Below are 21,817 nucleotides of genomic sequence, written 5' to 3' on the forward strand. Positions count from 1 at the left end.
AGACATGCAGTAAAAAAACATAAGGTGCATGGGACACAAACTGCAGCTAAAAAATTCCTGTTAGATGAAGATGGAAAACCTCTTTACTGTGGGTGGTGAAACACTTAGAGGTTGCCCAGAGAGGCTGGACGTGCTGGAATCTCCAATCTTAGGAATTTTCAAAGTTTTACTCGACAAGCCCCTGAGCAAGTTCATCTGATGTAGAAATTAAGTCTGCTTTGAAAAGGCTGGACTAGATGTCCTCCAAAGGCCCCTTCTAACCTCACTTTTTCTATGAGTCAGTAGGAACAAACTGAGATGCAGTGAGATGAGACTGGACTGCTGGTTAGCAAGCGACCCCAGCAAACCAACATGTCTTCCAGTATCCATTTCTCAACCTGGAGTGTTTCTGTGATGTAAAGGAGAATAATGAGCTTCCACAGTACAGCACTGAAAGGACCCATTTAAAAAAAGAAACCTAGTAGGTGTTAAAGGAATAGGGTATTATGAATGTTATAAGCTGACTGGAGACAGCAGCAGTACTGAGTGAGAGATGAGAGAAAAGAAGTGTGCTTAAGGGTTTTGACAGTGAAGGCAGGTGGTTTGTTTGATGCAGCGGAGGTGAGAACAGAAGTGTGTAAAAAGGTTGTGGTTAAACAAACAACAAAGATGATGCAAAAAGAAATAGGAGGCTGCAAAAATGCAGATTCAAAACAAAGCCAATGCATATAGGTATGCATATTTACCTACTGTCTTCCTACTTTGATGCTGACACAGAGCTTTAGTTTATCTATTCCCTTTAGTATCTCTAGTCCAGTTGTGAGCAATAGCAAAAAAATTGTTTACTGAAGGTAGCTGTAGATGGTTTAGCTGTATTTTGTTACAGTAATGCTGCAGAGGAGAGAAAGCAATGTTATGCTCATTATTTCGGTCATTAGCTGTTCACTGTATTGGTTTATGAGTATTTAACATGCTTTGTTAACCTGCAAAACAGCAAGCACGTTAACGTTATATTTGTTACTCTTCTCACCTAACCTCCTCTTCAGCTGCATACTCTTTATCCATTTAGAACCTGTTTGTGTCACAGTCTAAAAGTAAATCCTGACCTTGTAATTCCTAACAAAAGCATCTAAACCAGACTATGCATCCATGATTTACTATGTTTGTTTAATAATAGTACTATTGATGTTAATTATGAATACTACAGGGAAAAACTCCACTCAGTTTGCAGGCAAATTGGATATCTAAGTACTTTGAGTAACACACTGAGTAATAGACCCAAACTGTTTAAATTGGTTTGGTTTTGGGTTTTTTTGTTTTTTGTTTTTTTTTTTTTTCTTGAAATGTTTCTCTTTTGGTTCTAAGGCTTCATACCATAAGGTCATTTTCACTTTGAAATATGTGGTTGTATAAAATAACCAGTATTTGGATTTTTTTTTGAGAAATTTTACTATCAGAGGATGAATATTTAGAACTTATACCTTTTAGAATTATATTGAGGCCTCCAGAGTAGTGATTGCCATTTCTTATTAAATATTTGCTGGTGTATGTCTTTAGGAATCAGCTGAAACTATTTTTAATGTAAAAGTGGTAAAAGAGCATCCACATGAGTATCATATAAACTACCGTATTCTATGTAAATATCATTAATAAAGACACAGTAGTACCATGCATGAAATTCAGACTCAGTCAAAATCTTTTGAGATGGGCAGGAAGACAGATACAGGATTTTTTGCCTTCAGAATTCTCACTTATTTGTTAAAGTTGAATTTGTATACATTTTAGAAGCTCTGTGACATTCATGAAGAATACGCAGTATCAGCTCATTCTGTGTTACATGATATGATTTAACTTGACACATCTCAACAATTCATCACAAATCTGAGAGACCATGTTTCTACTTGAGGGTAACAACTGCCTGAGGCTACTACATGTAGTTCTGGCTGGACAGTCAGTATCCTGCAAGTACTGCAAAATCTTAAATAGCATTTATGCTACTCTAGCTAATGCAAGTCTCCTGCTCATTTTAACAGCAAAATTTATCTGCTTAATCTACTATGTTCTAACAAATAAATCCTGATGGTTCTGTTTATCAAAGAATGTATGATAAAACACATGCAAATATGCACACGCAACTAAATTATACATGCTTTAGAAATAAATTTATCTTAAAGAATGTCTTCATATAATTAACTCTAGTAAAAGTTGCTCTTAAGATAGAACCCTAAGGAGGGTTCACCTACTTTGCCCAAAGTAATTTTGTCCCAAATAACTCTTTCCTTTCTGATGACTCAGCTTGACAACGTCACTGTTGACAAAACTCTTACAACCTTCAATCTTTGGGTGATTTTTGATGAAATACTTGATTTTAAAATGAACGTTTTTTGTTTTCTTGCATCTTATAATGCAAACACTGAGTACCTATGGACTCTCAAAAGCATCCTAGACTGTTTAATGAAATAATGCTGACCTATGAATTCTCTGAGCAATGAAGGGAGGGAAAGGGGAAATTTTTTTATATATCTGAAGTAGAACTGTAGATGTAATGGCACTTAGTTCAGGGTTTTTAGTAATAGAGGAACCATTATCTTTTGTGGTGGTAACAAACTGGGTTGGTGACCAGGGAGAAGACTGAGTAAGAGAGCTGGGAGCTGGATGGAACTGATAGAAATCTGAGGGCTAGGAGGGACCAGAAAAAGACAAGGAAGTCAGTGGATTTTAGGGTGCAATGGAAAAGCTCCACAGTATTTCAGAAGTATCTGGCTGCTGAAGGGAAGCTAGGAGTATCATGGGTAACTCCGAAAAGGAAAAGAACACCAGGAAAGGTAAATCAAATAGTGAGTTATGGTGAGGAGCTTCATGGATAAACTTGAATAGGAATAGTATCCCTCTTCTTTCCTCTTCCATCTTCACCTTTTTGTCCCATGGTCTCTTCAAATCTCAGTAACTACAGAACTGCGACCTTGCCTTCCCATCTTCTTTTTAGATCCCCCCTCTTGCTTTTCCAAGCAAAGACTAGAAGACCAGGGAGAGCAGAAGAATTAAAGCTGAAGACTGTGGCTCTTATCAGGTGAGGAGACTTGCAAGATTGGGCAGCTGCACTTGGTCTTAACCATGAGTACTACAGCGAGAAAAGTTTAGGCTAAGCTGCAGTCCTTGGAAGTACCAGAGGTATAAGCAGAATTATATTTAGGCTTACTATAAGGACAAAGGGGGACAGCTTTTGCGGGGTGACTTTGCTAGATTTTATTTTTCCACATCTTGTTAATTTGTTTTGCCATTTTTAATATTTTTCTAATATTAACTCCGATATTGATGCCATTTTAGAAACAAATGTCAAGTATCAAGAGCAAATATGAGACATTTTCTGAACAGTTTGCTAAGAGCTGCACTTTTTTTTTTTTTTTTTTTTCTTTTTTCCCAAAGAAAGCATTCATGTGGCCCCATTTGGAATCTTGACAAACCCTACAACATGGGTAGGGGTAAAAGCCCAGTGATTCTCATTTACTGTTTGTACCACAGAAAACTGAAAGGGATTGTCACAGAGACTTTAACCCGGCGCTGTGAATCCTGAATCCATGGACTGCATGCCATTAGGACATGCTGTGAAAGAGCCTAGCAGAAGTCAGTTACCAGAGCTGGTCTCTCCCTGGCATATCTTTAAAATCACCTCAGACATGGCAGCAAGCTCTGCCTTGTATGTCCGAATCTCATCTGAGGACCTGGTAGTATCTTTCCTATCAGCAAAGTGCTGTGAAAAACTTGCAGTCAAGACACCCTGCAGTTCTCTGTTACTATGAAGGAACTGTCTTTGGCAAGCAAGACTCAAACAGTAAGGCCGTCCACTAAAATTATTCTCAACAAGTTCATGACAGATTTCCCTTTCTGCTTAAACCACTGACCCTTTCTTGCTACTTTCTCAGCATGAATTAAAAATTCCAGTGTTCTGATCCTAAGCACTGCTTGAATAGATACACATTCCTTTATATGAGCAAAAGGAGATTTGTGTCTGTTTATTGGTACATAACTTCCTAATTATAAATCTGCTGTGGCAATGGAAAAAAAAAAAAAATCCTGCTCCATTTATACATAAATCCTAAGAAAAAAAAACCCCACAACCCCAGGATTTTTCTTGTACATTTTTAGTCAATCAGCAGATAAATTAGAATACTTTCACCAGAATATTATGAAAACTATTACAGCAGATGAAGCAATTTCTTGCTATTCACCTCTACAGAAGACATAGCAAAAGGACAAAACATTGATGTGTGACTGACCCGTGTGATTAAATACATTTTTCCCATAAAATTAAAAGCTCTAACTTCTTTTTAAACTTAGACATTTTCTATCAGTGAATATTCACGCTTTTGCACCGGGAAAATGTAATGCGACAGGACACAAGGAAGAAAGCACACATGTATGTTTATACATACCAAAATCCCTATTCTTTTACCCTTCCATTCCTTTTAGAGGTAATTGTGCCTGTTGTACATTCCAAAACACTGGTGGAGAATAGAGACTACTGTATAGCAGTGTTGCTTCCTAAGGAGAATACGTATACACACACACACACACACGTGTGTGTGTGTGTGTATTTATTTCCCTAACCCAATGTGGTCTTTGGGTTAATTTTGTCCATACTTTTTCACGTGTTTAAAAACACAATTCATACCTGTATTTGAGATAAACACATAAATAAGCAGTTATTTCAAAAGCCCTGCAAGGTTTCTTACCAATAATGTAATTTGAAAATGGTTAGAAAGCTTGGGAAAAAAAGTATTTTCTCATAGAGAGGAAAAATGAGTGCATTTGGGACACTAAATCAATGATGTATCCAAGCCTGTTTATTAGCTACTTGTTCAGTTTCTGTAAAATACAGCTTTGAAAAATAGTAACTCTAAAAGTTAGAGGGATGCTTTGAATTAATTGCTTAAGAAATTGTAACCAGCCTTTCTTAAGACAGCTCTTGAGTCATTTATGCTGGTTGTATGCTAACATGGTTGTTTGTAAGCACTTCAGAGTTCCTTGTTCCATGAAACTGTGTTTTCTTTAATGTCAAATCTTTCTATGTTCTCTTTTGTTTGGGGTGAACCAACTGGTTCACAGGCCAAGATTTAAAACTAAAATACAGTGCACAGTATCTGCTTCCCAGATAGATCCTATGTCCCAAATCCAATCTAGCCTCCTCTTACTCCCCTAGAAGTCTGCCTGTTCAGATGCCACTTCTGTTCTCATCTTTCATTTACATACCACCCATCAATACAATGAAACAATATCACATATACTGAAGTCTAAGCAGCGAGTTAAATTAATTGACTTTCCAGGAATTATGTTCACTTAAAAGCTCAATTTAAAGGAAGAAAATTCATTCATTGCCGATACAGAAGCTATTCCTTTAAAAATAGTATATTCCCACACAGCAGGACAGGTCTGTCACTGCTGGAAAACTAGAAGCTCAAAACCAGAATTAACTACTTCTATTTTTAAAACAGTAGGCCTAAGTTTTGGACTGAGTTTTCAAGTCACTAACGGTCCTTGTACAGTTACGGCATTTCGGATGTCAGACATCTAAGACTACAAAGGGACTTAGGTGCAACTAAGTGAACACCACAGCACTTAAATACACCTTCATCACATCACACACACCGCACTGTTAAGACTGTGGGACACCCTGTAAATGACAGTTAAGTAATTCAAAATGGGATCTACACAAAACAAAATGCTCATCAGGAAGTCATCTAAGATGGCCAGTAGGAAAAACCATGGACAAAGGAATCCTTGTATCTTGTCCTCACCCAAGAAAGAGAAGCCTTTCAAAGGCTGAAACAAGAACTGAAATCCTGCTTTCCCTTCTCCGTAACATAACTGATCAACCCTCACCACGGTGGCAGAATTTAGGCCAAGTATGACTTCAGTGCACAGAAATATCAATCCATGTCTATTGCCACCTCTCACTAAGAAGTGAGCTACAGGGTACACCGTGTGTGAGGACTACAGAAATGATGGCTTTGTGGAAAGGAGGAACCTAATATTCATCCTCCTGTCCCCAAACTATCCAATGAATATTTCACAAATACATATGCAGTTTTTGGAACAGCAATTGGAATCCCTAAACACTAGCCAAGCAATCTCCTCTTCTGCACAGGGAAGTATCCACGGGATGGTGTTAAAGTAACTCCCACAATTCCCAGTAATTTATAGCCTAATACTCTGCAAGGTGAAAAGTAAGTTTAAACCCCCTCTAGCCAAAGAAACCAAATGTCCTGCTATCTTGAGTGAATCCCTAAGGTATCAGAAAACCAAATAAACTCTGTTCTGTACAGTTCTGCACAGCAGGCTTTCAAAGGAGATGCAGATACGCACTCTGGATAGATCCTGACCCAATAAGGTGCTCTGAAAATGTCCAGCCCCTTTGAACGGAGAAGTGACAAAGCACCTCTCCTGTATATTCAGAAGAGGATGATGAGTGACAGGCACAAGGGAACCATCTCCCAGACTTTGCTCATTTCTGCATACAGACAGAGGGAGAAGTACAGGTTTCTGGTCAATGCTGTGGAAGCTAGCAGAGCCAGGATGGTATTTCAGGAGAAAGAAATGGTGCTGCAGCTACAGGCTGAAGACAGACAGAAAACATCAGCAGACCCACTGATACCTCATTTGTTTCTCAGCTTTGCTGAATGCCTTTGCTACTGAAGCCATGGCAATATAGGAACAATTTCATACTCCTTGTTCTTTTTCCCTTATTCAGTGTAGCCTCCCCTAAAGAAACTAAAACTACAGTCCAGTTCATTTTCAGCAAAGTAAAATTCAGGAAAGAAACCTCTACCAAATTCCCTCATTTCTAGCAGCAACAACCTTCAGCAAACAGACAGAATAAAATTGGCAGGAACGTCTTATGTTATCCCCCAACAACCAACACGTCTGGTGGAGTCCAAACGGGAACAGGGGGTCACACTTTCAGCAGAGCAAATGTCTGTTATCCACTGCCTCCACCTCTGCCTGTCAGGGCCAAAGCTTACTACTGCAAATAAAATGGAATTTTTAACCAATTCCAGTAATCAGTATAACCAGTTTTGCGTAAACAGACCTGATTATCATGTTCATACCACGGATTAGCAGCTGCTACAAACTTCCAACAGTAGATTTCTGCTCTTGCTCAATTACTTTTCCGTCTGTCAAGTATAAGTTTTCTATGACAATGATTTATAGGATGGTTCACTAGAGCAAGGTTCATCAAGTTTTAGTAAGCTTATGTCATGTAGCACATACAAAGTTTAAAGAAAGCTGGAAAAATATGTTACATAAAATTACAGTAGCCTGGCCTAGTGTCTATCTGCAGAGGACATGCTCATGAATGTTCAGTAGGGTAAGAATTGTTTCAAATGAGGTTCTGCAGGTCCCTTCTGCCAAGACTCAAAAAAGCACAGAGGCATCTGCCTGTATAATCAAATAAGGAAGCTAAGCCATAATAAGCTACTTCACATGGTTACTCTTTACACCGGTCCTAACTCCCGCTGAGCAATCACAGATTATCACTGGCCTTCACTGAAGTCATCCCAAAGTATTTTTGTTAATGATCTGAGGCATACACATCGATACTTTATGCCATCATCATTCCTGTTATCTTCTGTCTGAATAATGAATTATTTTGATACCAACGTTAACTTGTTTTTAGTTGAATATATAACTGTTGCATAAATGTTCAGGATAATACACACATGCAAACACACTAAGATGCTAAGATGACCTTAAAAAACTAAAGCTTTGGAAAGCGCTCATTGAGATTGAATAAAAATTAATGCAAGGTAATACCTTTGTAGGAAAACAGAAACCAGCTTAGGTAACAAGTTACTCAAATAGGGAAATTTACTATTTGCCTGGGAAGCTTCTGATGTAACAAATATAAAATGTCAGAATCTTTTATTTCTTCCATGTCCAAGAACTTGGAATTACAGACTAGAGAGATCAAACCTTAAGGGTGAGGTGAGCCGGTGCTTGCTGTGGCCTCTGCACTATTCATCCCCAGATTTTCACAGAGAAGGAAGTGAGAAAGCCAGCTGTGTTCCTCAGCACTTAACTGCTACCTTTGATACAGCAACAGCAAGAGGAAGGGGAAGATCCACCTGAGTTCACCTATTGTTTAGATAGATACAAACCTTTAAAAGACCTTGTCTGGCATCCTTAAGGAAGAAACAAAACTTGAAAACATATAGCTGAAGGACGTATTCAAAACCAGTTTTATAAAGACATGAGGTAGAGTTATGTAAGATACAAAAGTATCTCGTAAGACCATTATTGTATTACAGGATGACCTTGGTTTCTGTTACTAACAGTCCTAGAAACTCAACAAAAGACTTGGTAGGATAGTCCTACGCCCAAGAAATTACACCTTAAGCATCAAACTCATAATACAGTAGTATATACTTGTATATACTTGCATATCTCAAATTATAGTCTAAGTATCTATGAAGTAAAAAGAGTAATGTATTTCCTAAAATTTGGAAGAGAATAATCAAAATCCATCTTCCAATAATGTAGTTCCTTACCATACTCTGAAGTAAAGGCTAGCATTTCTGCTCTCTCTTCCCAACAGATTTTAAATTTACCTTCAAGTTATTTGACCTGAGTAATTTCAGAGTTCTCTGTAGACTCTCTGGATATCAGCAACACTGGACGAGAGCTGCTCTTTGACTCGGAACTGCAGATTATGCTGTGTTCAACAGACAGCCACAGATGCAAAACTAAGACTATGAACTGGCCTTGTTAATCTTGATTAATCTAAAGCTAATAATTTAAAGAACTCTGGTGAGGGAGGTGACTTTAATTGTAAAGACTGACTTTATGGCACAATATATTCATTTTCAAAGGTCTCAATATAAATCATATACTCTTAAAACGAATAAAAGGATTCCAGAGTTCAACATGCAGGTCTTCAAATCTCTCTCACACAAAGGTGAATTTGGGAAGTGCTAGCATGATAAAACGCAACAACTGTCTTCACCAGAACAGGCCTAAGCCAGAACCCAGCTTTGTTAGCTGGTTCAGCTCTATGCAACTCTGTTAATTTACACACCTGAAGAATTTGTCCAAGAGGCTTAGGTTTTTCTTTGTATCTTACATGAAAGGACTTATTTTATGAGACATGAAGTGTCTTGCAAGAGTGGTTGTGTTTTAAGGCTTCAGCTACCTATCAGCAACTATTTTATTAGTAACCAGTGTGGTGGTGCAGCCCCCGCTCTTCCCCCCTGCCACGTTGCGATGTCAGGACCAGCCAACACTGTGTTTTCACACAGTGAGTTGGGACAGCTCAAAACTTTCTTATCCTGGCTATGGTACAGCGAGTCAGAACCATTAGGCACACCCTAACTGCACCCGGGGCTCCTGTCACCTGGAACTGTACCTGAGACTCCTGTTGCTTAGATCATGACTCACTGCAAAAATCGGAGGACGGTTGCCAAAAGCTGACAATGGGACCTGGGCTCATACCCTTTACTCCTTGAGGCTCAACCCTTTGCCCATTGAGAAATGCTGAGACATTTGACATGAATATTTCACTGAACTCGAGGTGAATTTTTTAACAGGTATACCTCTGTTTTTATATATATCTATCTTTGTATCTTTGTGTGCACATGTGTGAATTAACCTAGGCATATTCTATTGAATTGCTTTGTAATTGTTAATCAGTGATTAAGTGTTACTAAATCTTGTCATTTACCTCAAACTGTAAATGAACCTCAGACCGCTGCTACACACATAATCCCTTAGACATGAGCCATTGATCAAGTCTGGGACTAGGAGTAGATCCAGCCACACCTAAACTCCAACAGGAGTTTAGAAAGCAAGGGGGTCTTCTCTGAACCTCGTGACCCAATGGGAGGGTCTCCCCTACCTTTCTGTATCCCCAATATTTGTACAAATCATGAAAAATCAAATCTAACTCAATCTTTCTTTGTATGTTTATCCCCCACACTTTGGTGTTTTCAGTCTCTGTATTCTAGTTTGATTCTAACTTGATTTTCCTTTGTGCACTTCATAAGTAATAGAGCGAACCTTGCCACTTGCCATCGAACTCTGTGAGGTCATGCTTTTATAAATTCCTATTAAATCATTTTTGCTGATACCTTTGATGGTGAATTCTTTTAAGTGGTTCAAACCTCTCATTCGCAACAACCAGATGGGGAAAAAAAAGCCCACCAGTACCTCCCTTTGGTACAATTAATTGATGAAATTTACTAAACATTTATTCAGTGCATGGCAGAAAAAGCTCCTGAACTTAAGATTGTTTCCTGTATACAAGTATCATAGAACATATACTGGCAGCAGAGAAAAATACCAGCTTTGAAAGCTATGTGCTATAGGACACTTCATTCTTTAAAACTACATATAGCAGCATGATACAGTTCTGATGAAAGCAACAGCAAGTAATGTGATATAAAATATGCATGAGTCTGAATGCGTCTGTACATATGGTCTGTAGAGTATGTTTTATGCTTGACAGCATGGTATGGTACAGGTAGAAAGAACAATAGATGAGACAGAACTACAACTTAGAATCAAGATTATTTTGTTACTTTCCCCCCTTTCATTGAGAGCAGAAATAAAGCGCTAAAAAATGTGCAAAACCCCCAACCAACCAAATGAATAAAAAAGGACAAAGAAAAAAAAAGTTAAGGACATGCATGGTTCAAAACTTCAAACTTCCTTTCCAACATTTCAGTACTACTAGCTAGTGTGGTAAAGCTTACTACATTAGCTTAGCCACTCAATTTTGTAAAGATGCTGTCACCTGACATTAAAAACCCAGTATTTCCTGCTGTAACAATATAACAATGGCCTCCAATATTTATAAATATTGAAGACCCTTTTTTTGCATAATTACCTTGTGAAGTCAGTCATCTCCATCATAATCACACACATCCTCTTGGCCAAAACAATGATGTCATTGCTGGTATCATCCCATATTTCAATCTCTGCATCAAGCTTACTCTTAACTTTTTTGAAGTCAGCCACTTGCTCAGCTATCTTTTCCTTTTCAGCCTCTGGCAGTTGAGTCATCTTGGCCTGAAACATAAAATAATTTGATTAGCAAAACATCTATCTCAGAGTGTTTTTTGTTTTTTAAACAAAATCACTGGGTATTATTAAATATATAGTTTAAACACACTGTGGCCAGAGCCAACTGTTCCAGCCTGAGCACTTCTGAATTTCAAAATCTGTATGCTATCATTGGGTTGGGCCAAATAAATTACATCAGAGTAATGGGGACAGTGGTGTCCCCAAAACCATTAATATTAACATAGTGAAATAAAGAAGAATAAAGTCTTCCTAAGAGCCTTTATGAAATATGACTATTGATAGAGTTTCTTAGGGATGAAGGAGCCTAAGGGTTTTTAAGTATATGCAGGTTATGAAATGCAATATTCTTTCAGGTACGAAAGAATAAATGAAAAGGTTTAATTGTCCTAAAACTTTCAGGTATGCTTGCCCTCTCTCCTGAGAAGGTTCTATAATATCATTTTTAAAACTGAGAAGGACCTTTTTATTCAAATATGCATCTTCTGTCTTTGAAAAAGATAAATAAACAGATGAACATATCAGAAATCAGTATGTGAATAAGGTTAGCAAAAAAGTATCTCGAATGTCAACAGGAAAACTTCCAGTATTCAAATAAAGCCACATCCAACCTGGGTGAAACAACTTCTGAAAATGCAGCATGGCCAGAGAAACATTTTACTTAATATTCTTTATGAGCAAGATTATCAGCCTCCTCCAGACAAGGGTCAGATATACTTCCTGTGTCAGAAACAGGCCAGAAAGCAGACAGGGGCCAAGATATTTTGTGGCCATATGCCTGTCCTGGCCCTTCATAATACTTTCTACCACAGGAAGTCAGGAGACCTTTTGGCCTGTTTGTCTTGACGGCTCTACTGCCATAGCGGTTTTTATCTAGGACCTTCTCTGTGAAGTGGTCCACCCCTTGCATTGCAGGCCTTGAGGAACTCACAGTTACATACCGCAACTACTAACACGCTGCAATTATACTGCAATTAAACAATAAGTATTTTGTGACTTATTCTTGTTTATAAAACATTATATACTATCCATAAAACAGAAAGTCAAGGCAGTGGCTGAATTACTTATGATTAGTATAATGGGTAAGCAGTTTAATACGTAGTGCGTACGTTTTTCAAGCCATGCCATTTCAGAGATTTTATTTATGCTGGAATCACTCTGTCACAAGGTTAATTTTCCCATTTATATGAACTACTGGAAATTACTGGTCTCCCAAAGTGTAACTATGTTACAACTGCAGTCACAGAATTAGAAAGTGTAACTATTTTAAGAAATGCTTTTCCTGTTTTGTTAAAAAAAAAAAACAAACCTAAAACAGACCAGAGAAGACCAAGACACATTTTCCTCATGGCTGCAGGATAAGCTTGCTGTGAAAGGTATGAAACAGTCAAAAATAAGAGTTGGCTACAGAGTCAAGAGAACTGAAGTACCCCTTTTTTATAATCTGATATGTATTTACTGATTGGTGGACGCTTATGGTATTTCGTAGCCACCAGCTTCAATACTGTTTTGCGTTCAAGAACACAGGCCTAGATCTGGAAACCACAAGAAAGATGACATTTTAATGAGGGAACAGTGACATACAGTATCCTGTTATGTGCCAACAATACTGAGTTTCAGGTGGAATGAGACACATTATCCACTGGAACAAAGGGGCAAAGGAAACTACAATTCTGACCCTGACTTTTCTTTCATTTTCCTCATACTGCTTTAAAACCATTTACAGCAACAAAATAAAACAATTGTATACACAGCCTTTTAAGTGCAGATATGATTTTGTATCAAAACAGACAACATAATGGTAAGTGTGAAATAAAGATCTAAATTAAATGACTGCTATTACATGAGTGCAGGCTTATTTTGTCCACCAGGAGAAAATGATTTTTTCATTACTTCTAAGACAAAATGTTTTTTACTGCAGTAGCAGATAACAGAGTTAAAACTAAGTGAGAGGAAAGTTACATTTTTGATATTTTTCTTTCTTCTATTAAAAAAACCCGGTATGTATTTTTTTCTTTAATTTCCTTGAATTAACTCTTCAGAAGGCTATTTATTCCTCGTAGCTGGGAGTCTGCCAACACTGGGGCTATTTGCATTGTCTCATTTGCAACTTGACTTACCATGTGAGATTGGTGTTTCTTTTCATTTCAGCCCCTTCCAAGTTTCAGTCAATTCACTATCACAGATACTGACATTTTAATGTCAGAACAAATTGTACACATGATAAAAATAGAGGACACATAGGGAGTAACTACTTGGTGAAGATTTTGACTCTTCTCTCACTGGTGTATTCTTCACCAATGAGATCCCAACCCAAAGAACTGGCCTTTTTCCTACCTTTGCCCCTGGCTCCACTCAAAGGAACTGACTTTCATATAAACTTAGGATTATTCTCTCCGAGTCTTACACTGACATGCTTTTTTTCTCTCCTGACCCCCCCCCCCCCAAAAAAAAAAAATTACTGGCCAGATCCATGCTACCAAAATCCTTAACACATACAGGGAATCAGGAAGGAAAAAAAAGCAACAGAAAGAAGCAAAGTACACTCAAGCAATTGTTTGTGTTACCGAAAACTCCTTCTGTCTGAGACAGAGGCAAGCCAGACACCCTTTTTAAAGGTAAGAACCTCCCTTTGAAAATTATTTAACACTTCCTGCTTTGTAGGTTGCAGCGTGTCATGTAACTATAGAAAAGAAAAGAGGAAAACTCTGTTTTATTACAGTTTGGTAGGTTACAAAGAAAACAAACCCCACTCTCCTGATGGAGCACATGAAAAACTTTTCAGAGCTTTTACAAGCAAGCATACAAAATAACATACTCTTCACACATTGTAGGTAGAAGATAATGGCCTAGATCCAAAAAAACCTGATTCGTGTCCCTGCTTTGCCTTAGTTGAGAGCTAAGCTTTTCATTCCACCACACACTCAGCAGCCACAGGAAGCCATCTCACTTATGTTCTTGCTCCCCTGCTGCAGAGTCAGCTGAACATTTGGTGGAAGTGAACAAGATCCCTCCGAATCACTCAAAGGACAGTAATATCTTTCAATCAAACTGTTATAAACCAGTTCCAATTGTGACCTTTAATTGTTTTTTCTTGAATAAACTTGTAGATCACTGTCATAAAATACGCACACATCATCTGAGCCTGTTTTATCAGGAAGGTGAACGTAAGATAGGCACTTACAAAGATTATTATACAGATGTAGTTTTAATGCCAGTACGCAAGTACACTTCTTGAATACAGCAGAGTCAAAAGTGATTCTGTTAAAATGAGTAAAATGTGTCCACTACCTTTTACAAAACGTACTTTTTCTACTGAGTGAATAATTATTCAAGTTTGGATAAAGAGGTGAAAGAGAGAATGGTGGATATTCAGCAATTCATGGCAAAGTGAATACACAGCATGTTTCCTTGAGATGAACTGTGTGGGTGTGTGATACTGACAGTGTGATGAACTGTGGGAGAAGCTGAATTTCTTCTAAGATTACTACCTGCTGTCACCAGTTGTCTTCTCCCAGTTTTAAGAATTGTAGCATGCCTGCTGAAGTCCAGCATTCTTTGAACAAGTTCAGAGAGTGCCTCATTTGGGATGCCAAGTCAGTTCCTGTGTATTTTTAGATACAATGTAATTGGATAAAGAGGTAAAACTATCAGGAGATAATAGAACAAACCGTTTAATGTCATTTTTGCATCAGGCTTCACTAGAAAGGTTGACTTAGATGAGGCAATTGTGTCATTAATCTAATCTTCTTTGTCCCAGCATAATAGGCCCATAGATGAAGAAGCAACATGTCATAAATCTGGGCTTCACTACAGTTTTGTCACTGGTTCTCATGTTGTCCTCACAAATAATTTAAGGAAATATGATCTAGATGTAATTGCCATTGGGTGGATGTCATACTGGTTAGAAAACTGCTCACAGAATACTTATCAAGAACACATGCCAAGCCAGAGGGATCCATCAGGCAAAATTCTGAAGGGACCTGCCCTGACTCTGGCATTATTCAGTATTTTCGCTAATGGTGTGGACAATAGAACCAAGAGTACACATCACACATTTGCAGTGTAAGAGGCCTGGTTTGACATCTAAGAGGCCTGGTTTACAATTCAAAGTGATCTTGAGAAAATTGAGAACTGCTCTGAAAAAATAATAGGATGTATTTCAGCTGAGACAAGTACATGGTTTCACACCTAAGAAATATCACCAATACATACACAGAACTGAGACAAAACCAAGTTATCAGCGGTTCTGTGGGTGAGGATTTGTAGTTGATCAAAATGTACTCTTGGCAAAAAGACAAACCTCATACAAAACTCATTCTAAAGCATGCATACAGAATAATACAGTGTAAACCTTACACTAGTGCTTGTTGCTGAGACCACAGCTGGCATAATGCATTTAGCAATATAAATACTCTGGACACAAAATTCAAAAAATCATTAACCAGCTGAAGAGCATGCAGAGGAGAGAAAAAGAGAGCAAAAAGACATGCAGAAACCACTCTCTTAAAGGATAAATGGTCCGAAGGATCTTCTTCAGGGATATAAGAGAGTCCTACAAATAATAATCAGTATTGCTATCCAGTTTAATTACTGAGAGATCTCACAGCACATTGCCCAAGTTAACCTGCATCTCACCATGTGGGACGGTGCCATAAGCACTATCATATTCATCTTAGAGATATGGAATTATCTGAGGGAAAGATAAATGAATTCCACACTTCCAAGATTACCTATATACTTGCAGAGTCAGGAACATAAGTATGAGGTCAAATCTCAGTCCTGCTATCTCACCACTAACCTATACTCTCTATATACAGAGACAGATTTTGAAGAAGTTATTATTAATATATGAGTATTTCCTACATAAGCAAAATGAGATTTCCTACTGAAGATGTAGCCTTTGTTACAAGTGGCATATGCACATCACATCTGGTTTTACGTACTTTATATGTTGTGATAAAAAGAGAAAGAGAAAAGGCACTTTCATAAGCACTAGTTCCCTGTTGGAGCAGTGAGAGATGTGACACAGGAGAAAATACAACACACTTGACAAAGCAAGAGGAATCAAGAGTGCTGTTATGCAGAACTAGTATCGAGACAGATACATATAAATAAAATTGAATTACTATAGCAGAAATGCCCAAGAGAAAGAATTCAAGGAGGAAAAAAGTTCACTCTGCAATCTTGCCATACCACTTCTGGAACACAGTCATTCTTGGTGTTACCACTGCATGAAGAAGCCTCACAATAGCACATAAAGCTGCTGCAGAACACAAAACGAGACAATCCCTGTCTAAACCTTAACATCTATCTTCCCTAACAGATTCTTCATATTGCTAAATAGGTTCTATGTATAAATCTTCAAATATCAATATCAAATAGCAATCCAAGCAGAGAGGCCTTAAATCACTGTTCATGTTTGCTGCAGCAGCAAATAGATTTGTTCAAACACTGGTTTAAAAAAAATGTATGTTAAGGTTTCTGTCAATATGTTGATTTAGGCTGAGAAGGTATGTATCTGATTTAGTCAAAGCTGTAATTTTCTATTAATTTGGGGGATAATGTGCCATTTATGGCCTTGATAGCATAATCTGAAATCTAGGAAAATTGTTCCCAAGATATAGAATCAGGCTTTAAGCAGTGACTGCTATCTAGATCCCCCCAAAAGGAACATTTACAGGACTTGTATTATTTTCGGGAGAAATGGAAGAAAAAATAGAAATGTACATCCTATACTGTTAAAATACTGTTTTTTCAGATGTACTAACCATAGTTTATCTATAAATAATGGAGCCTTCCACGTCCCCACCAAATTCACTGACAGTGCAGATTATATATTGTGTGTGTAGTACAAGGAAAAGCATATCCCAGGGATATCTCTTCACAGCAACAACCTATGCCTCTGACTCTTGATAGCCAGCTCCCTACCTACAACAGTCTTCAGCATTTACTTCTTGCTTTGTGTAGTCATCTGGTAGTATGTGTTATTTATGGTTCTCTTTTAAAAAACATTCTCTTTAAAGAAGTACCCTGGTTTATCTGAGAATTGAAAGACCATGTGTGAAAATGTGATCTTTCAAAGCTTTAGTGGATCTTTTGTTACTACATTGTGACAGTAAACATCTACAAACTACTACTTCTGTTTTCCCAGTGAGAGAAAAATTGCAAGTGCATTCATTATGGGATATTTATGAAAATATGCAAGCACACCATCTGTACCTGTTCCAAACAAATTCGTAACACCTTATATGGATAACATTTTGAAGGAAAACCTTGCCCTTCTTAACTACAATAGAAATTTTAGCCTGTAATGTCAGGAAAACGTGCTAATATTTACAAAGAGTAATTTAAATTGAAAAGGGCAGCTAGTGTATTTTAATTGCCAATTATGTTTATTGAGTAGTAAGATTGTATGAGGTGATCTTTCACATAGTTGTTGCATTTCTCAAAATGTTTTAAGATTCAACTGACAGTTAATTAACGTATAATTGATATGCACATATGCAACACAAGTTAACAGCATTCATTTTGGCTAGTATTTTTTTGTTAGTATTTAGGGTCTTAATAAAGAAAAATATTTGTGTTGAATAAAAAAAAAAGTGTTTGCTGAAAAACAGATGTGAATTAAAATGCCATTTTCTTGACATAATTCTTTTTGTATTTGAATGAAAATGTTTGCTTTTTCCTAACTAGTTCTATCATTTATAATTTCCATTATGGGAATAATACTAGAATCAATCAAGTGTGAGAGATCTGTTATTGCTTTAGGTATTGAGCAAACAAGTAATGCAGTAGACGTTTCTGGCCTCATGGATCTTTGCACTTCAGAAAGTTGTGAAAAGAGTACAGTTTTGCTGAAACATTATTTAAAGTGGAAACATAAAGAAGATTAACGCTTGCTAAATACATCAATTTTGTACTAAGAAACCTTTTGCTATCTCAAAAATGTTTTCAGGCTCTTAAAAATGTTTGAATATAAACAATAAACAAAAACCAGTAATGTAGTGAAGTCCTCAGGTTAAGTGATGATAAAACAGGAAAACCAGATTCATAAATTCCAGAAATACAGAAATTGCCAAATGCTGTATTAAGTTTTTCATGCTTCCTCATTAATTCACTAGTTAAGCAATAAACTATAGAATAGGTTCACACAACACAGCAGGAAAAGTTTGTAACGCACACACTGCAGTGGCTAAGATTCCAGATACATCCCCTTCTCTTCTGTGCATGTGAACTTTCTCATATGCAGAGGTTATTTTTGGTTAATACACCTTGCAGGCTTCAGTAAGACCCAGATACAAAAAATTCCTTACTAACCTAGCTTCTATTAGACCAAGCCACATTTATGAAACTGTAACCTGTTAGAATTTCATTCAGTAAGTATAAGAATTTTTCTGTCTAATTTACATGTTCACCAAGTATTTACAACTTAATTACACTGTCTTTTTCTCTTTCAGGTTATACATATCAGTTTTATGCCCTCTGCACATTTTCAGAAATCTGTTAAGAGCTGAACAAGACTTTAATGATTCACTGCATGACTTTATGTGGCTTCATAGGAACAGCAACACAATAGTGTTTTTCCCCCTCATCAAATTGCTTTTGAAATAAACTGGTGTAATGCATACCCTGTCCGTTTTCCCTTCAGTCTGAATACTTGTACGACTACGTGCATCATGGTCTTCTTCAAGGTCAGATACATCTTCTAGCTCCTCAGGTGTCTGGGGAAAAAAAAGTGGAAATGGGTTATTCTCTTTTATGGTTAGTCACTTTGGTATTAATGTCCAACTTATATTATAATTTGGTCTAAGATAACGTCTGATAAAAACCAGTCCTGTTCTAGCACTGCACGGGTTACTAAATGCTAACTAAAATCAAATTGTGTCAGACAGCTTTGAACTAGTTCAGAATAGCCATGCTTTAATTAAAGTACTTTTAAAGTTGGTACTTAGGGAAGTTATTTTGTATTAAAATATTGTGTTACTGCTGCTAGCAAAGGTATCTTACAAGAAACCTTTACATGATGAGAATGGATGCCTAGGATTTTAGAACCAAAAGGTTTTTCTACCTTTTTTACAAGTTTTTCTACTACTTCTCTTCACTGTCCAGAAATACTCATATGCCCACCCTCCCATCTTCACATTAGACACAGTAGATCTAGCAGGCTCTCAAAACGGCCTAATATTTTGTCAGTGGGAGTAAAAGGCTTCAGAATCACGCTGATTTTTGTTGCTACACTGACATCAAAGAGTGCTCCAAGTCAGCTATGTGCCCTGAGAGGGAAAGAACACCTCTTCCCCAGTGTTGATTGTATCTCTTCTCAATTCTATCAAGCAGCACAAGTTCCTGCACTACAGGAAAAATTAAGCGGCCCTAATTTGCTATTTGTATACATGGCATTGTTTCATATGCTACTGTCTATTCCTTCTAGTCACCTCAACTGCCATTTAAGCAACACCAGTTTATTACATGAAAATACACATTTGCATTATGATAATTTGCTATCATTTTCTACTGCTGTGATATTTTCTTAGGGCTGTCTGGTTTTTGCTTACAGGTAGATAGGAAGAAGTAGTTCTTACAGGTATCAAATAATGATATCAAGCTGTCTTCTCAACAAAGGAAAGTTAATCCCAACAGCATTAGGTAAATATATTTACACTTTATTCAGCATATAAGCCTTTTACAACCCTTGAGCTATTATTCTTCAACCAGTTATTATATATGTTGGGAAAAAATGTAAATTCTATTTTTAGCCTCCTCTTTTAATAGGCTCTCTGAATTCTCTTCTTCTCTCTTCCTCTCCATTGATTTTTTTTTTTTTTCATTTTTTCTTTCCCCCATAAACTCCAAAACATGAGTGATTTGGGCCAGCCTATGACTTTTACTGTGTATATTATATGTAATGTACTCTCAGTTAAAAGAATCTGTTTTGGTAACAGAGGTTTTGGAAACTAATTTCTTTAACTATACAGGAGCAACTCTATCAAAAAACATTGTTTAACTTAGGACAAGAGCAATTTTCTATACAATCCAGGTCTTCACATTTATTTCCTCCTTCCCACTAACCAACACAGTATAAAAAAAATAGACTTCATGTAGAAGTTCTGAATTTTATTGTAAATAACTTAGTAAAAAAAGCATAATGAACATGGCTGTATAACTGACACTAAATAAAACATTAAAAGCAAGGCTACGCATAGTAATAAAACACTGTACAATGAAGCACACAAACTTTCAGGCTTATGAACTATTTAAAAAATAATATTGGTTCCGCCAATGCAATAGGGCATTCAAAGAAATTTCCTTTATCAAGTAGATTCACATTTTAAAGAACCAAAAATATATAGAACCAGACTTAATACATAACTGACGACAGATCTACTACTGAATGATCTACTACAAGCTTGATATCTGGAGTTCCCATTAGAAGGAAATCCTGACGTTCTTACTATCCCAAAAGCCTGACATGCCAAGAGAAGCATGACAAGAGAAGCACTATCAGATAACCCTACCAAAAGATAGGCAGAAAAAACCCTGGTCATTACTTCTACCCAATTTTCCATCATGTCAAATGTAATTTTTTTAAATCCAGAATTGCTATACATTCTCACCTCCTTCTTTTTACTGTCAAGTTACATATAAACAAGATCTGTTGAGAGGGACACTGTAGGGTTCTGTTATTTTATTTCTGGGTCCATAGCATGGTAATGGCACTACATTAAATTGAATAAATCTACCTTCGTATCATTTGGGAAAGCGCCTCTGTGGCCAGAGGGTGGTATATAAACCACTAGACTTCAATGTCAGCCTTGAAACAAGGTTTAAATAGCACTCCATTACTTCAAGAGCACACAAGTAAATTTCACTCACTGAACAAAATAACAATAATTTCTATGACATAACATTGTAAGAAATAAAGGACTCAAAGTTGGTGCACAATCTGGCAGAAATATGCTGGTGGTGAAAAATACACCTAGAGCCCCTCAAGAAAACAGACAGGCAATCAATTTCGGGGGCAAAGATGAGCATAATGCTACACTGGTAAAGCAGGGAAAAGGAACATTTTATTTTCAGGTGAAGACTAACAGTGTGATGAAGTCTCTCAGCTTTAGCCCTGGAATTAGACGTAGTAAGAATTCCACAGTAGCCAAAAGCTGTTACCATGCAAAAATTGTTTGAAAACCTGCAGTGTGGAAGGACAATCAGATTTTGTTGTGCCTGCATATCCATGAAATAAAAAACATATCACCAGCTCACTTTAACTGAAACACTTACAGACGCTCTTATTAGAGGACCAATAACAGAAAGGGTATTAAAACGGAGTAACTTCAGCTTCTCAGGATTACACTGACCAGGGCCCTCAGGCAGGTAATGGCCCTTATTCAGTAAAAGGTTTATAGAAAAAAAGAAATCACTTTCTTCTTAAAGCTACAAGATACTTGGTTACTACATACAGAAATACATTGTGATTCTTAGGTTTTTCTAAACATTAGTTACAATTGTTTTCCCCAAATGATCTTAAAGTTGTATTCAGGGTAGCAGGGCACCATTCCTTCCTGGGTGAACACATACTTGGGAACGTTTGACAATCCCACATTTCCAATATAATTTTTTTCTTCTATAAAACATGGATGTCGTGGTTTAACCCCAGCCAGCAACTGGGAAGACAATTAACTCTATCCCAGATGTTGTGACAGGGCAGAATGGTTAATAATTTTGAGACAGTCACATTATTCGTAAGTGAATTTCAGGTCATGTC

At 37.1% G+C, this 21,817-nt stretch overlaps 1 protein-coding gene across 3 annotated transcripts in view; it reads right to left on the reverse strand.

Moving 5' to 3' along the window:
- The window catches only part of CTNNA3 (catenin alpha 3), a 568,565-nt gene that overhangs the window by 56,228 nt on the left and 490,520 nt on the right, over positions 1 to 21,817 (reverse strand). For all 3 annotated transcript variants that reach the window (XM_052799302.1, XM_052799303.1, XM_052799300.1), the window contains 2 exons: positions 18,684 to 18,776; positions 10,859 to 11,040 (listed from right to left, as the gene is read on the reverse strand). In XM_052799302.1, coding sequence (XP_052655262.1) covers positions 10,859 to 11,040; positions 18,684 to 18,776 — 275 coding nt within the window. The remainder of the gene's footprint in view (positions 1 to 10,858; positions 11,041 to 18,683; positions 18,777 to 21,817) is intronic.

This window comes from Harpia harpyja, chromosome 10, assembly GCF_026419915.1.
Source record: "Harpia harpyja isolate bHarHar1 chromosome 10, bHarHar1 primary haplotype, whole genome shotgun sequence".
Classification (NCBI taxonomy): Eukaryota; Metazoa; Chordata; class Aves; order Accipitriformes; family Accipitridae; genus Harpia; species Harpia harpyja.